Genomic DNA, 12,133 nt, shown 5'->3' with positions numbered 1-12,133 from the left:
AAGGTTTTTGTTAGCAGCAGTCTTGAAAGTGGAGTCAAGGCATGTGGCGAAAAATGTACGTACCCATTCCAATGCAGCAGTTCACTTTTAATACCATAATAAAGGGGACATATATACAATAAATATCATGAAAGTGTGCACTGTTTGAAAGTCAATGTGAAGAGTTGTATGAATATCATGCAGTGTGATGCACATGTCCAGAACGGAAGTCACACTAAGAAGCCCTATCTGTAAGGGTGAAACGCGTAGAGGGGGAGATTGCGGTGTAGCCCTTGTGTGTGTTCAATAAAGTTTTTCTGAAGAAACATCCGGGAGCTTCATTTTCTCAGACATGCGCAGTTGCGCCGTTTTTTCTCTTCTACACTAAGAAGTATGCAATCTTTGTATTTGTGCTCTTTTTTCCAATGCGTTATTATGGGACAATTTGGGATCAACACCAACCTTTAAATCAGTTTGTCTACTAGAAAAAAAAGATCCTTTTCATGAATTGTGATATTGTGATTTTTTTTTATGTGACAATTAAGTGCCCTAAAAATCACTTAAACTTAAAATGTTGAAGTGTGATCGTGTGGCTGCCAATAAGTAAATCTGACTAACCTGGTCAGATGTGGAAATAGTGAAAAGAAAATTATTACTGTTCGGCGCCTAATATGATAATACATCTTGTGTAAATACAAGGTGTAACAATACAATAAATAAAGTGAATAAACCTTTTAGTAGTTCTCCAAATTACTCCATTGCTGATATGGGGGTCCAGATGGAACTCGGCATATATATGCCGAGTTCCATCTGGACCCCCATATCAGCAATGGAGTAATTTGGACAACTACTAAAAGGACACTATTCATGGTTGTATCTGTTTCGGTTTATTCACTTTATTTATTGTATTTACACAAGCTTTATTATCATATGAGGCACCACACAGTAATATTTTTCTTTTCAATCAATAATAACATGTAAGATTTTTTTCAGAGAGAAAAGGTAACGTTTAATTTCCTGTGAGGTTAAACATGTATATAACAGGACTGTTTAAAGCAGCTGTTCAAGCAATATCCTACATGTGCTTTTTTTTTTCTTTTTTCTTTTTTCATAATAAATCAGTTCTGTACCATGAGAAAATACTTGTAGCATTAAAAAAAAAAAAAAAATGTTTTAACGACATTTTTAATGTTTCGAATGTAGGAAGCATTTCCAAAGTGACAGCCCCCCTTCCCCTTCTGATAGGCTCTGGCTCTTGAGCCCCGCCCTCTCTCTAGCAGTGCACCAATTGTATCTAGTAACTGCCCAGTGAATCATATTCCAGGACTACATTGCCCACAATGCTGTGCAAGAACTGAAGTAAATATCTCTGAGCAAGAGATCGATTACAGGAGAACGGATTGATCTGCAGCTTAGCTAATCACTTGTCAGTGTGCAGATTGTATTGATGCACATATTGAATGGGGAAAAATATATATACAGTATATATATATATTTTTAAACGGCAGCTTGAGCTGCGACTTTAAGGACTAAGGAAAAAAGAGCTTTGTTTTTGAATGAGCTATATTGGATAAATGGACTACATGTCTGGTTCTGCTACCATCCAGACTGGAAAACGCTTGGAATTTTTTAGAACGTTATACAACTGATATTAATGACTATAGCTTTGTTATAGCAGGATAGACTATAAACCCCATATTTATACAATACTGTACATGGACAATATTTAACAATTATATTTTGAAGAATAGTGTGTATGATACTTTGTAATGTGTGTTTCAATACCTTCAATGTACCGCATTCAGTATTTTGAGATTGGCTGGTTATGATTGTTTGATGCTGCCTTCTTTTGTGTTACGTTGAAGCATCTTAATTTGCCAAATTTATTGAATACACAACTCGTCTTTGTTTTTTTGTTTTTTCTACCTGTGCTATATGGATCTCTTTGCAACATACAGTAGCATCTTTTTTGTGGGTTTTGTAATTAGTTTGTTTTATTGATATATTTTATTTCTAATTATGTCAGCTGTTCTATGCCTTTCTTTAAAAAGCAATCATTTCCGTTGTTCAATATAGATTGCATTACCAGTTTCGCAATGTGACACAGTAATGCTGTAATTTAATAAAAAGGATATTCAAACAAAAGTTGCAAAATTATGTTTGCAAAAAAACCCATGCACCATTTTAAAAAAATGCATTATTTGAAAAATATTGAAGCGATAATTTTGAAAAACAAAATGGGACATATTCGCACATCTGTAGTCTACACCTTAAGGAAATAAACACTGAGAAAACGTATGCACATTCCTTGTATTAATATATGCCTTATGTTTACTAACCATTAAAGTGTAGACATATTCAAAGTATAACATTTATTTGCAAAGCATATTTCTGGAATAGACTGCTGCATTCAATGGGCGCATTCACTGTGACTCTGCATTTATATTGTATAAATAAAGTAAGAACATACCCTTTTCATTGCCAATGGTGTGATCCTTGGGAGGTCTTACACTTTGAGATGAGCCTCCCCCCAGTACCCAGTCAAAGTTGTCAGCTAGGGAATTTTTCCATCCACATCTGCCCTTTTCAAAGGTGCAGGAGGTGCCACATTCAAGTTCATCTGTATTATCCCCACAGTCATCCACAAAGTCACATCTTTGTTCTGGTCTGTAACACTTACTATTGTTACATTTCCAATAGCCTGGTGGACAAAAGCCTGGAAGGGAAGAATATGAATGCCTTAATAAATCATGTTGATGAAGATTCCTGCGAGGTCACAAAAAGTTTATTCCCATAAAAGATTATATACTGTTTGAGGGTGTGCCATATATATATATTTTTTAAAAACTACTCAATCTGAAGTTAATTTTTGGTCCATTATCAGTGACGTCTTGCTTAGTAAAGGAACACAATGAATAAAGAACATTTTAACATTTTAGTTAAATGTTTTTGAAATTAAGGTTGTGACAGTCTGATATAAATGTACTATCTTTCCTATTGCTAATGAATCAATTGTTGTTGTGCTGCAAGAACACAGATTATTTCTGCCTTTCAAGACGAAATTGCATTTTACTGGAGAATGTTTAATACATTATTTAAGTTTCTCACATTATACATGAAACAAAGTAACACCATTATCTTCTAATTAAACCGCATTATGGTATTATTCTGTAAGGTGTGATAAGCGCAGATGACGCGCTATCGTAGGAAAAGACCCATTAAAGTCAATGGGGCTTTTCCTGCGATACAGTAATCGCAGATGACGTGCTATCACACCATACAGAATAAGGGCCTTAGTCTTCTTTGAGATGGGGTAAATTGGATTTAGCTAAACATTGCAAATATGTGGGGTTTTTTGTTTTTACTAAGTAGTTGTAATACAGTATTTCAGCAGAGCATACAAAAGTCATATTCGACACTTTTTGCATTCTATACTTTTTTAGCTCCACATGAAAAACAATTGATATGACTCAAAATAGAAATTGGTATATCTAGAAATGGAGTAGGTACTTTTTAGAGTGAATACAAGGGAATCTGATGACTAAGGTCACATAATTCCTAGAAAGAAATGCACTAATGGTGCACGACCCAGGGATATTAATACTTAACCTTTAATAATAATACATGAATATAAGAACGCACAAAAACATAACATGATAATGTGATATAATACCAAAAGGGGAGAGAAATATATATAAAAAATAATGAAAACATTGGAAGGTACAGTATGACAAAGCAATAGAGTGTATATACAGGTTGTATTGTGCTAATAATCAGTGAGTGCGCGGGGGTGGGGTATTGGGGCAAGATAGCAAGCGGTATAACAATGTTTTAAATGTATACCTAAGGGTAAACTAGTGATTAGTATAATGTGTTAAATACTAAGATATTATGTTACTCCCTGCATCCAATAAGTGCCCATGTGGTAATACTAGTGGTAAGCTACTAGTTACTGTGAAAATGTCACAAATTAATTGCATTTTGGTGGAGAGCGCTTGCTATATACAAAGGGAGTTAGGACTGTGCTAAAAGATAGTAAATACTAAGCTCACCCTTGCCAAATCAACTAAACTAACCTTCTGCGTTACAATCCTATTACTGCCTTCACTTCCTCAAATGACATAATAAAATCATGAACCCCTGATGAAGCTCTGTTACGAGGGAAACACGTGGGGTATTATGATTTTATTATGTCATTTCAGCAAGTGAAGGCAGTAATAGGAGTGCAATTAATTTGTAACATCTTCACAGTTAGGTGTACAGGAGGCATAAGCCTCCGCTCTTGGGTTGCCTGGGGTGACTGGTGCAGCACCTCCACCCATGATGATCCCTGCGTTGACGGGATAGGCCCTCATGAGAACCGGTATACCTATAGTGTATACCCCTGAAATCACACACACACAGGTTAGGCAACATGTCTTTACTGTGGTCCCACAGTCTAGAAAGAGAAACACATATGCAACAGAACAATACAATAAAACACTATAACTGTCCAGTAATAGTCCTGAGGTGGCTAACCCCAATAGTGCTTGGGGTGCTAAGGCACCTATAGCCCAGTGTCCCACAAGGAAACCCTCCCAGTGTATGTGAGGGCAGCGCTACCCTCTCTCCTTGCGTTGGTGCGCTATACCTTTCTGGCTTAGGATCCAGCCAGGCCACACTTCTCAGCAAGGGCAAAATAGCAGCAGAGTCCCACGCTGCGGGGTCTCCAACACAAGCCCCTCACACCTCAGGGTCCAGGTGACTGCTGATCCTCAGGCCAAGGGGGAAACCTCCCTCTGCACTCCGGTCTGATCCGGTGCGCTCGTCTTTGCTACCTATACCTAGGGCCAGCCCTGCATATGTCTCTACAGTGAGGGGGAACTATCTGGGGCCTAGGGGTAAAGTCTGAGCTAGTCCAGGGAGCCTTTCTGGCTCCCAGGACAGTCCTAGCACTGCATGTGCTCTGGCAGCTCTGACTCCACATGTCACAGACACAATGTTTAATTCCCTGCTCAGTGTCAGAGTTCAAGGACATACAGTTTATTTTATTCCATCCCTGCCCCTTCTGAGTCAGGCTGAGGAACTGTGTTTTATTTTATTTTTAAAATATTTTACCAGGAAGTAATACATTGAGAGTTACCTCTCGTTTTCAAGTATGTCCTGGGCACAGAGTTAAGACAAATAATACATGGTTACAAATACAGCTACATAAATGAACAGGGTATACATTATATACAAGACATTGCATGCACAGGTAAAAAAATATATATTATAGGCGAATGAAACAGTTACAGACCAGATTAAAATGTGAGACAGCCTTAGATTTGAAAGAACTTAAACTGGTGGTGGATGTGAGAGTCTCTTGTAGGTTGTTCCAGTTTTGGGGTGCACGGTAAGAGAAGGGGGAACGGCCGGATACTTTGTTGAGCCTTGGGACCATGAACAGTCTTTTGGAGCCTGATCTCAGGTGATAAGTGCTGCAATGTGGTAGGGGTGAGGAGCTTGTTCAGATAGCTGGGTAGCTTGTCCATAAAGAATTTGAAGGCAAGACAGGAAAGGTGAACTTTGCGCCTAGACATTAGTGATGACCAATCTAGTTCTTTGAGCATTTCGCAGTGATGTGTGTTGTAGTTGCATTGGAGAACAAAACGACAAATTGAATTGTAGAGGGTGTCAAGTTTCCTAAGGTGGGTTTGAGGTGCCGAGCCATATACTATGTCTCCATAGTCATAAACAACAAAACAGGTCCATAGTCAATAATTGGCATTAGCATCTGCTGTGCGATACGCTTTCTGACCAGGAGACTTAGGGAGGATTTGTTCCTGTAAAGTACCCCTAGTTTGGCATAGGTCTTGGTTGTCAGGTTATCAATGTGCATTCCGAATGTTAATTGGGAGTCAAACCATAAGCCCAGGTATTAAAAACTAGTGACAGGGGTTAAGGTGGTGTTAGCGTTGGTTCCAATTAGGAGCTCAGTCGCTGGAAGCTTTTAAAAATTTAGTCTTGGTCCCAAATACCATTGTTACAGTCTTGTCAGTGTTTAAAAACAGTTTGTTTTGGGAAATCCAGTTTTCGAGTCTCAAAAAGTCAGACTGAAGTATGTGTTGAAGGTCAGAGAGGCTATGGCTGTGTGCATATAGGATTGTGTCATCTGCATACATATGTATTGAGGCTTCCTTACAAGCTGTGGGAAGATCATTAATGAACACTGAGAAGAGTAGGGGCCCCAGAACAGAGCCTTGCGGGACACCACAGGTGATATCCAGGGGGTTGGAGTTAGAGCCTGAGATGGACACATGTTGGGATCTTCCTGATAGGTAGGACTGAAACCAGTTTAAAGCATGCTTCCCTATTCCAGAGCTCTGGAGTTTGTTAAGCAGGATAGCATGATCAACTGTATCAAAAGCCTTTGCAAAATCTAGGAATACTGCACCAGTGAGCTGTCCCCGTTCCATTCCACACTGGATTTCATTGCAAACTTTTAGCAGGGTAGTTACGGTGGAGTGTTTGGGACGAAAGCCAGAATGGAATTGGCTAGGGAAATTTGTCTTGGTATAGTAATCGCTTAATTGGGAGTGGACACATTTTTCCATGACTTTGGATAGAATTGGGAGAAGTGAGATTGGTCTATAGTTTGAGACAGTGTTTTTGTCCCCACTTTTGAAGATTGGGACAACTCTGGCAGTTTTACAGGTCTTAGGGATATGGCCTGCAGACAGGATAGAGTTGACTATGGAAGCAATTGGTTTGGCAATGGCTGGGGCACCAAGTCGTAGGAACCTAGATTGTAGTAAGTCAGGTCCGCATTGGCTGCTTAGTTTTAGTTTGAGGAGCCCTTGTGTAATCTCCTCTTCAGATACTGGGCCAAATTGAAAATTGTGGGCAGTGTTGGGAGGGGGTAGGGCTATGTGGGTACTCCCAGAATGAGATTCAGGTTTGTGGTTTGTGCTGCGTTTCGCTAATAAGTTAGTGGCACACCCCACAAAGTAATCATTGAATGCATTTGCAATGTCAGTGGGGTTTATCTGTCAGGGCGTGCTCACACAAACGAGACGGGACCGCGGTGCTGAGGTGGGATAGGATATAACGCCACCCACAGCCACAAGGGCACGTCTTGAGAGTAGAGTGGTCTGGGAGTCCGGATCGGGGCAGGAGAGGTACGGATGGTAGAGGGTGCTGTATGCAAAGTCCGGGGTTAGAGATAAGGACATAATCGTTTACCGTTTGCAAGGATCGGGATTCCAGAGGTGCGGAGAGTCATGTTGCTGTATGCCGAGTTCGGGATGCCAGAGGTGCCGGTAGACGTAGCGGAAGCCGGTTCGGTACACGAGGAGGACTGCAAAAACAAAACAGGACAAGACAGGACTAGGGAGGCAGAGAGTGATGAGAACAACTGGTTCTATGCTCAGCCAACGAGTCAGTGACACTGTTAGGTATATATAGGAGAGCGGGTCCAATGGCAGCGCAGCAAGGTAGTGGTGTGTGGAAGGGCCAGGCTATGGCAGGGATAGGTCCAGCATGAGTCCCGGGGAGGAGCCATAAAGCCCAGTAGTCAGACTGCATTGGATTGCAGCAATGGTTTGAGGTGCTGTGCCTTTAAGGGGTTGGTGCGCCTCCGTGTGGCCGCACCTCTGTGTAGCTGTGCTTGCGGCCGCGTGACCGAGCGTAGCCGCCGGACCGAGAGTAGAAGGGGAGTTTTGGCATGCACGCGCGCGCCCACGTGGAGTACTGATTGGCGTTCCGGAGAGAGGCTGCCTGCGTGCCGCGGGAGGACCCGTCGGAGCTGCCGGTAAGTGACGAGCACACCTAGGGCGGCGTGACTCCCAGACCGTTACATTATCAGAGTAATATCCCCCTTAGTGATATTACTTGGTTGTTGATGGTTAGGAGGCTGGAATATATTGTTGATAACCTTCCAGAAGTTAGCTGGGTTTGATGTATTTTGGTGGAGATTGTCAGAGTAATATTGTGCTTTTGCGTGCCTTGTTTGCCTTGTGCACATGTTCCGCAGGCATCTGTAGTGATTGAGATCCTTGGTAGTGCCAGTTATTTTGTAGCTTTTCAACAAGGTATCCCTGAGGTGGTAGAGTGCAATAAGGTCAGTTGTAACCCATGGAAGATGGGCCCCCCGTACCCTTATTTTGCGTAGTGGAGCATGGGTACCGCAGAGTTTTAAGAACTCGGATTGGAAATAGTCTAGCGCAGAATCAGGGTCGGGAATTAAATCGATTCTGTGCCATGGGCAGTTGGTAAGGTCATCCAGAAACTGTTGTGGGTTAAAGTTTTTAAATGTTCTAGTGAGGAGAACTTTAGGGCTTGAATGGGGCAGTTTAATTTTCCTTACACAGTACACTATTGCATGGTCACTGAAAATATCAGGAAGGATGCCAGAGGATTGGATTCTGCTGGGGTTTGAGGAGAGAATCCAGTGTAGAAAGGAATGGTTATGCGATTTCAGGTTTGTCCGTGTGGGTTGGGAAATGAGTTGTGATAGGTTAAGTGACTTGAGTTGTATCTGAATTTTATGGTTTTTAGGGTCAAGCCAGTTGAAGTTGAAATCCCCAAGAACTAGCAGCTCATTCTTCTCATTCAGAGAGGAAATGGAGCCAAGAAACTGGGTGATATCAGCCAGGAATTGTTGAAGGGCTTTAGGGGGACGGTAGATGCCAGCAAGCAAGATGGGCTTAGAAAAGGGGAGGCAGATTTTGCCAACTAGAATTTCAAAAGAGCGTGGGCTTAGGGGGCAATTTAACAGTGTAAATTGTAAGGTGTCTGCAATATAAAATAACACCCCTCCTCCTCTCTTTGACCTATCTCTCCTAAAAATGGAGTATCACTGAATGGCGATATTTGCATCAGGAGTTTTAGGGGTTAGCCATGTTTCTGTAAGAACGATGGCTTTGGGTTTATGCATAAGGCACATTGCCCTTAGTTCGTCCAGTTTGGGCAGCAGGCTCCGGATATTTATATGGGCGACAGATAGCCCTTTTTGGAATTTAAAGGTGGAATTCTCAGGGGCATGGGACAGATTTGAAATGGGAGGACCTGGTTTAGGTTCAATATCACCTGCTAAAGAGTTATAGTATGAGTAGAAATTTGGGTAGTTGTTTGTAAGTAGTAAATTTGTATAAACGCCCCCATCTGCCAGGAGTAATACCCTGCTACACAAGCATAAGGCCTCGTCCAGGGTGGCCCTGAGCAAGCATCTGCGCCCGCTCGGCGCTCAGAGTAAGCAAATTTGAATTTGCCGCTCGCAAGCGCGTCACGTCAGCGGTTCGCCCAACGAATCACCTGGCCGAGCAGGGCGCAGTCCACGAGCGCCAGCGCGCCTGTTCCTTGCCTGGCCGCAGCCTAACACTGCTTTACCTGAAGTTTAATGGGGGATTCAAATATTGCTTAAATATGTGTGCTAGTGTTTCTTCATTCTTCTATTTTTAATATTATAGAGAGAAAAAATGACATGAGTACAGTAGGATCTCAAAAGTGAAGGTTTTCAGCATTTTAGGCATAGAATTATTTTGCCAGAGTAAAAATGGTGAAAGAATGAAAGCCCCCAATGCCAAAATGAATGTTCTAAAATGTACAGACATTGAAGCAATTATTACCCTTGTTACTGCACTGCAACAGCGCATAATTTAACAGTACAGTAATTGAAAATAATATGTAAGGAGGATAATACATGCATTATTAAACGTGTTATTTTGTGCATTAATGTCTTAAATATAAAAATATCTACTTATTTTGTCTAATATTGTCAAGAGACCTATAAGACGTTTAATCATTTCATTAAAGTGAATCCTAAATCATATTGCACTTTGTCCCCTGAGTAAATCGATAAATGATGAGAATAGGTTTACTCACTAATGTCCATAATTAGAAGGATTGTTCACATCCAAATTTTTTCCAAACTTTTCAGATGCAAAAGACACATCCCATCATTGGCAAGATAAAACGGCTCTTTACCATAAAAATACCCTAAAAAAAAAATTATTTTCTGAAAGTACACAACCCAAGGAATTCATACACGACTTTTGTCTTCCCCATAAAAATGTTTAGACAGGAATATTTGATGAGTGGTCTTCATATTTTCCCCAAATACAGTATATGTATATATGTTTTTGTTAAATAAATCATGACATGGTGTAATATGTCATGTGTTGTTGTTCATCTGAGGTTGTATTTACCTAATTTTAAGACCTGCTAAGGAACAGATGATTGTTATTATGTCCTGATAGGTAAAACCATAGAATTCAAAGAGAGTTGTCTTTCTTTTTCACACAACTGTATGTATGTATGTCTTTATTTATATAGCGCCATTAATGTGCATAGCGCTTCACAGCCATAATACATGACAATCATATAAATAATAAATGATATAAATAACACAAAGGGTAGAAGTGCTTCAGACATAAAAGTAAGATTTAGGAAGTGTCCCTGCTCCGAAGAGCTTACAATCTAATTAATATATGTCAATGTGTAGGTTTTGCATCACAATGTCTTATAAAAGCTCATTGTATTAAAGAAAATGAATACTAAATATTATTGACATAGGTCTTTTGAGTTTACTTATACCATATATGTATAGGTTTGCATTCTTTTTTTGGTGGGCAAAAAGGCTGCAAATTAGCAAGACAGTGCAAAAACAAAAATATTACTAAAGGACTTATTCTATATCAGCCAAAGCAGCTGATTGGGTCATTTTAGGATAGAGTTGTACATTGACTAAGACACTCATATGTGGTAGCACCATAATGGCACAGTGCTTCCCAAAATGTTTAAACTATGTTTTCAGAATTTACTTTGATCTCACATTGTGCCATCTGACATTATAACACAGATCCAGGGGTACCGTAGCTATAATTACTGCAGTAATTCTTAGGTAAGACATAGGGGCATTGAGGGAGGTCTATTTGTCTATCCTTTCCTAGAATGACCAGCTGAACTATCATAAAACTTGTACACTTATACTCCGTGTTCCCTCTTCTTGGGAATGCACTGCCTAAATATAACTCTGCCCTTGTAAAACACTAAGGATTTATCTACACAGATTCTGTATGATAAGTAGCGGTGTACTGTAGATATTAGAAAACTTGGTGGACAAGTGGTCAATTGGTGGTATTAGCTCATGTAGTCTATCATGGCCATGATGTTACTTAGGCAAAGCAGTGATGTTATGTTAAAAACCGTAGCAATGTTTAATACCTGTTCCTACTCATCACAGTGGGGAAAAGTTGGTTAATAAACAGTGTGGTCAGCCCATTCATGCTGTTTTTTTTAATTTACTACATTACAGATGGCCCATGATTTATTGCCACATTTGTCATTGCTGGAGGAGCACCGCCCCCCAGAGCACTTTTTTAGATGCTTGTGGGTGGCACGTGAATGTGTCACAGCTGGGACAATGGAGTTTTAACATTGGTTGCAATACTGCGCGTGATAGTAGGTGCTAATGTGGCTTCAAAATCTTCAAAATCTAAATGCAATGTAACTCGTCCCTTATTCCCTTTTTTTTTGGTAAGATATGATATGGTATGTAATGGTATTGAAATGTAACCCACCACTTCTTCTGCTAAAAACTTAAGGTGAAATATTAAACATTTTAATTAGATAACAGTAAATTACTTTTGAAAAATACAAGCACACAAATTTCTTCGCTCTTCTTCCAAACATACAATCTTCTTAATTCAATATTAGCTCAACCCCTCTACCCCCAACCCCCCCCCCCCCATGCCGCAAACACATACAGTACAATAATGTGAAAATTCCTATTATCCAGATCTGGATAATTGCTTGTTTGACCATTAAATTAAAACATTATCCAGTCAGCATAAAGTAAATTAAAGTTCTACTTATCCCTGCCAAGATGAAGGCCATCCTCGTCTTCCTCCTCGTCCTCTATGTGGAGCAACATTTAATTAAAAAAACGAACGGCCACTAACCCCTTAAATACCTTAATGGTTAGTAATCACTATTGTAATTAAAGGGTTAACCCCCTGATACCTCACTCCCCGGGGCCACTACCCCCACCACCACCATCGCCACACATACAAATGGGCAAAGGCACTGGTAGCCAAAAATGGCTAATAGCACATTTGCCCATTCGTTTGTAAAAGAAAACAAATACACAATAAATAGTACAATAGTACTAATAATAGTACACTTGCCAATAAAC

The 12,133-nt window shown here is 40.2% G+C and overlaps 1 protein-coding gene across 1 annotated transcript in view; it reads right to left on the bottom strand.

Moving 5' to 3' along the window:
- MALRD1 (MAM and LDL receptor class A domain containing 1) overlaps positions 1-12,133 on the bottom strand; it is a 662,703-nt gene that overhangs the window by 282,140 nt on the left and 368,430 nt on the right. The window contains exon 25 of the mRNA XM_075588643.1: positions 2,450-2,695. Within this exon, the coding sequence (XP_075444758.1) occupies positions 2,450-2,695 (246 nt within the window). The remainder of the gene's footprint in view (positions 1-2,449; positions 2,696-12,133) is intronic.

The sequence above is a fragment of the Ascaphus truei genome, chromosome 2 (assembly GCF_040206685.1).
Source record: "Ascaphus truei isolate aAscTru1 chromosome 2, aAscTru1.hap1, whole genome shotgun sequence".
Lineage (NCBI taxonomy): Eukaryota > Metazoa > Chordata > Amphibia > Anura > Ascaphidae > Ascaphus > Ascaphus truei.
Note: the sequence above shows the minus strand (reverse complement) of the source record. Positions and strands in the feature narration are given on the sequence as shown.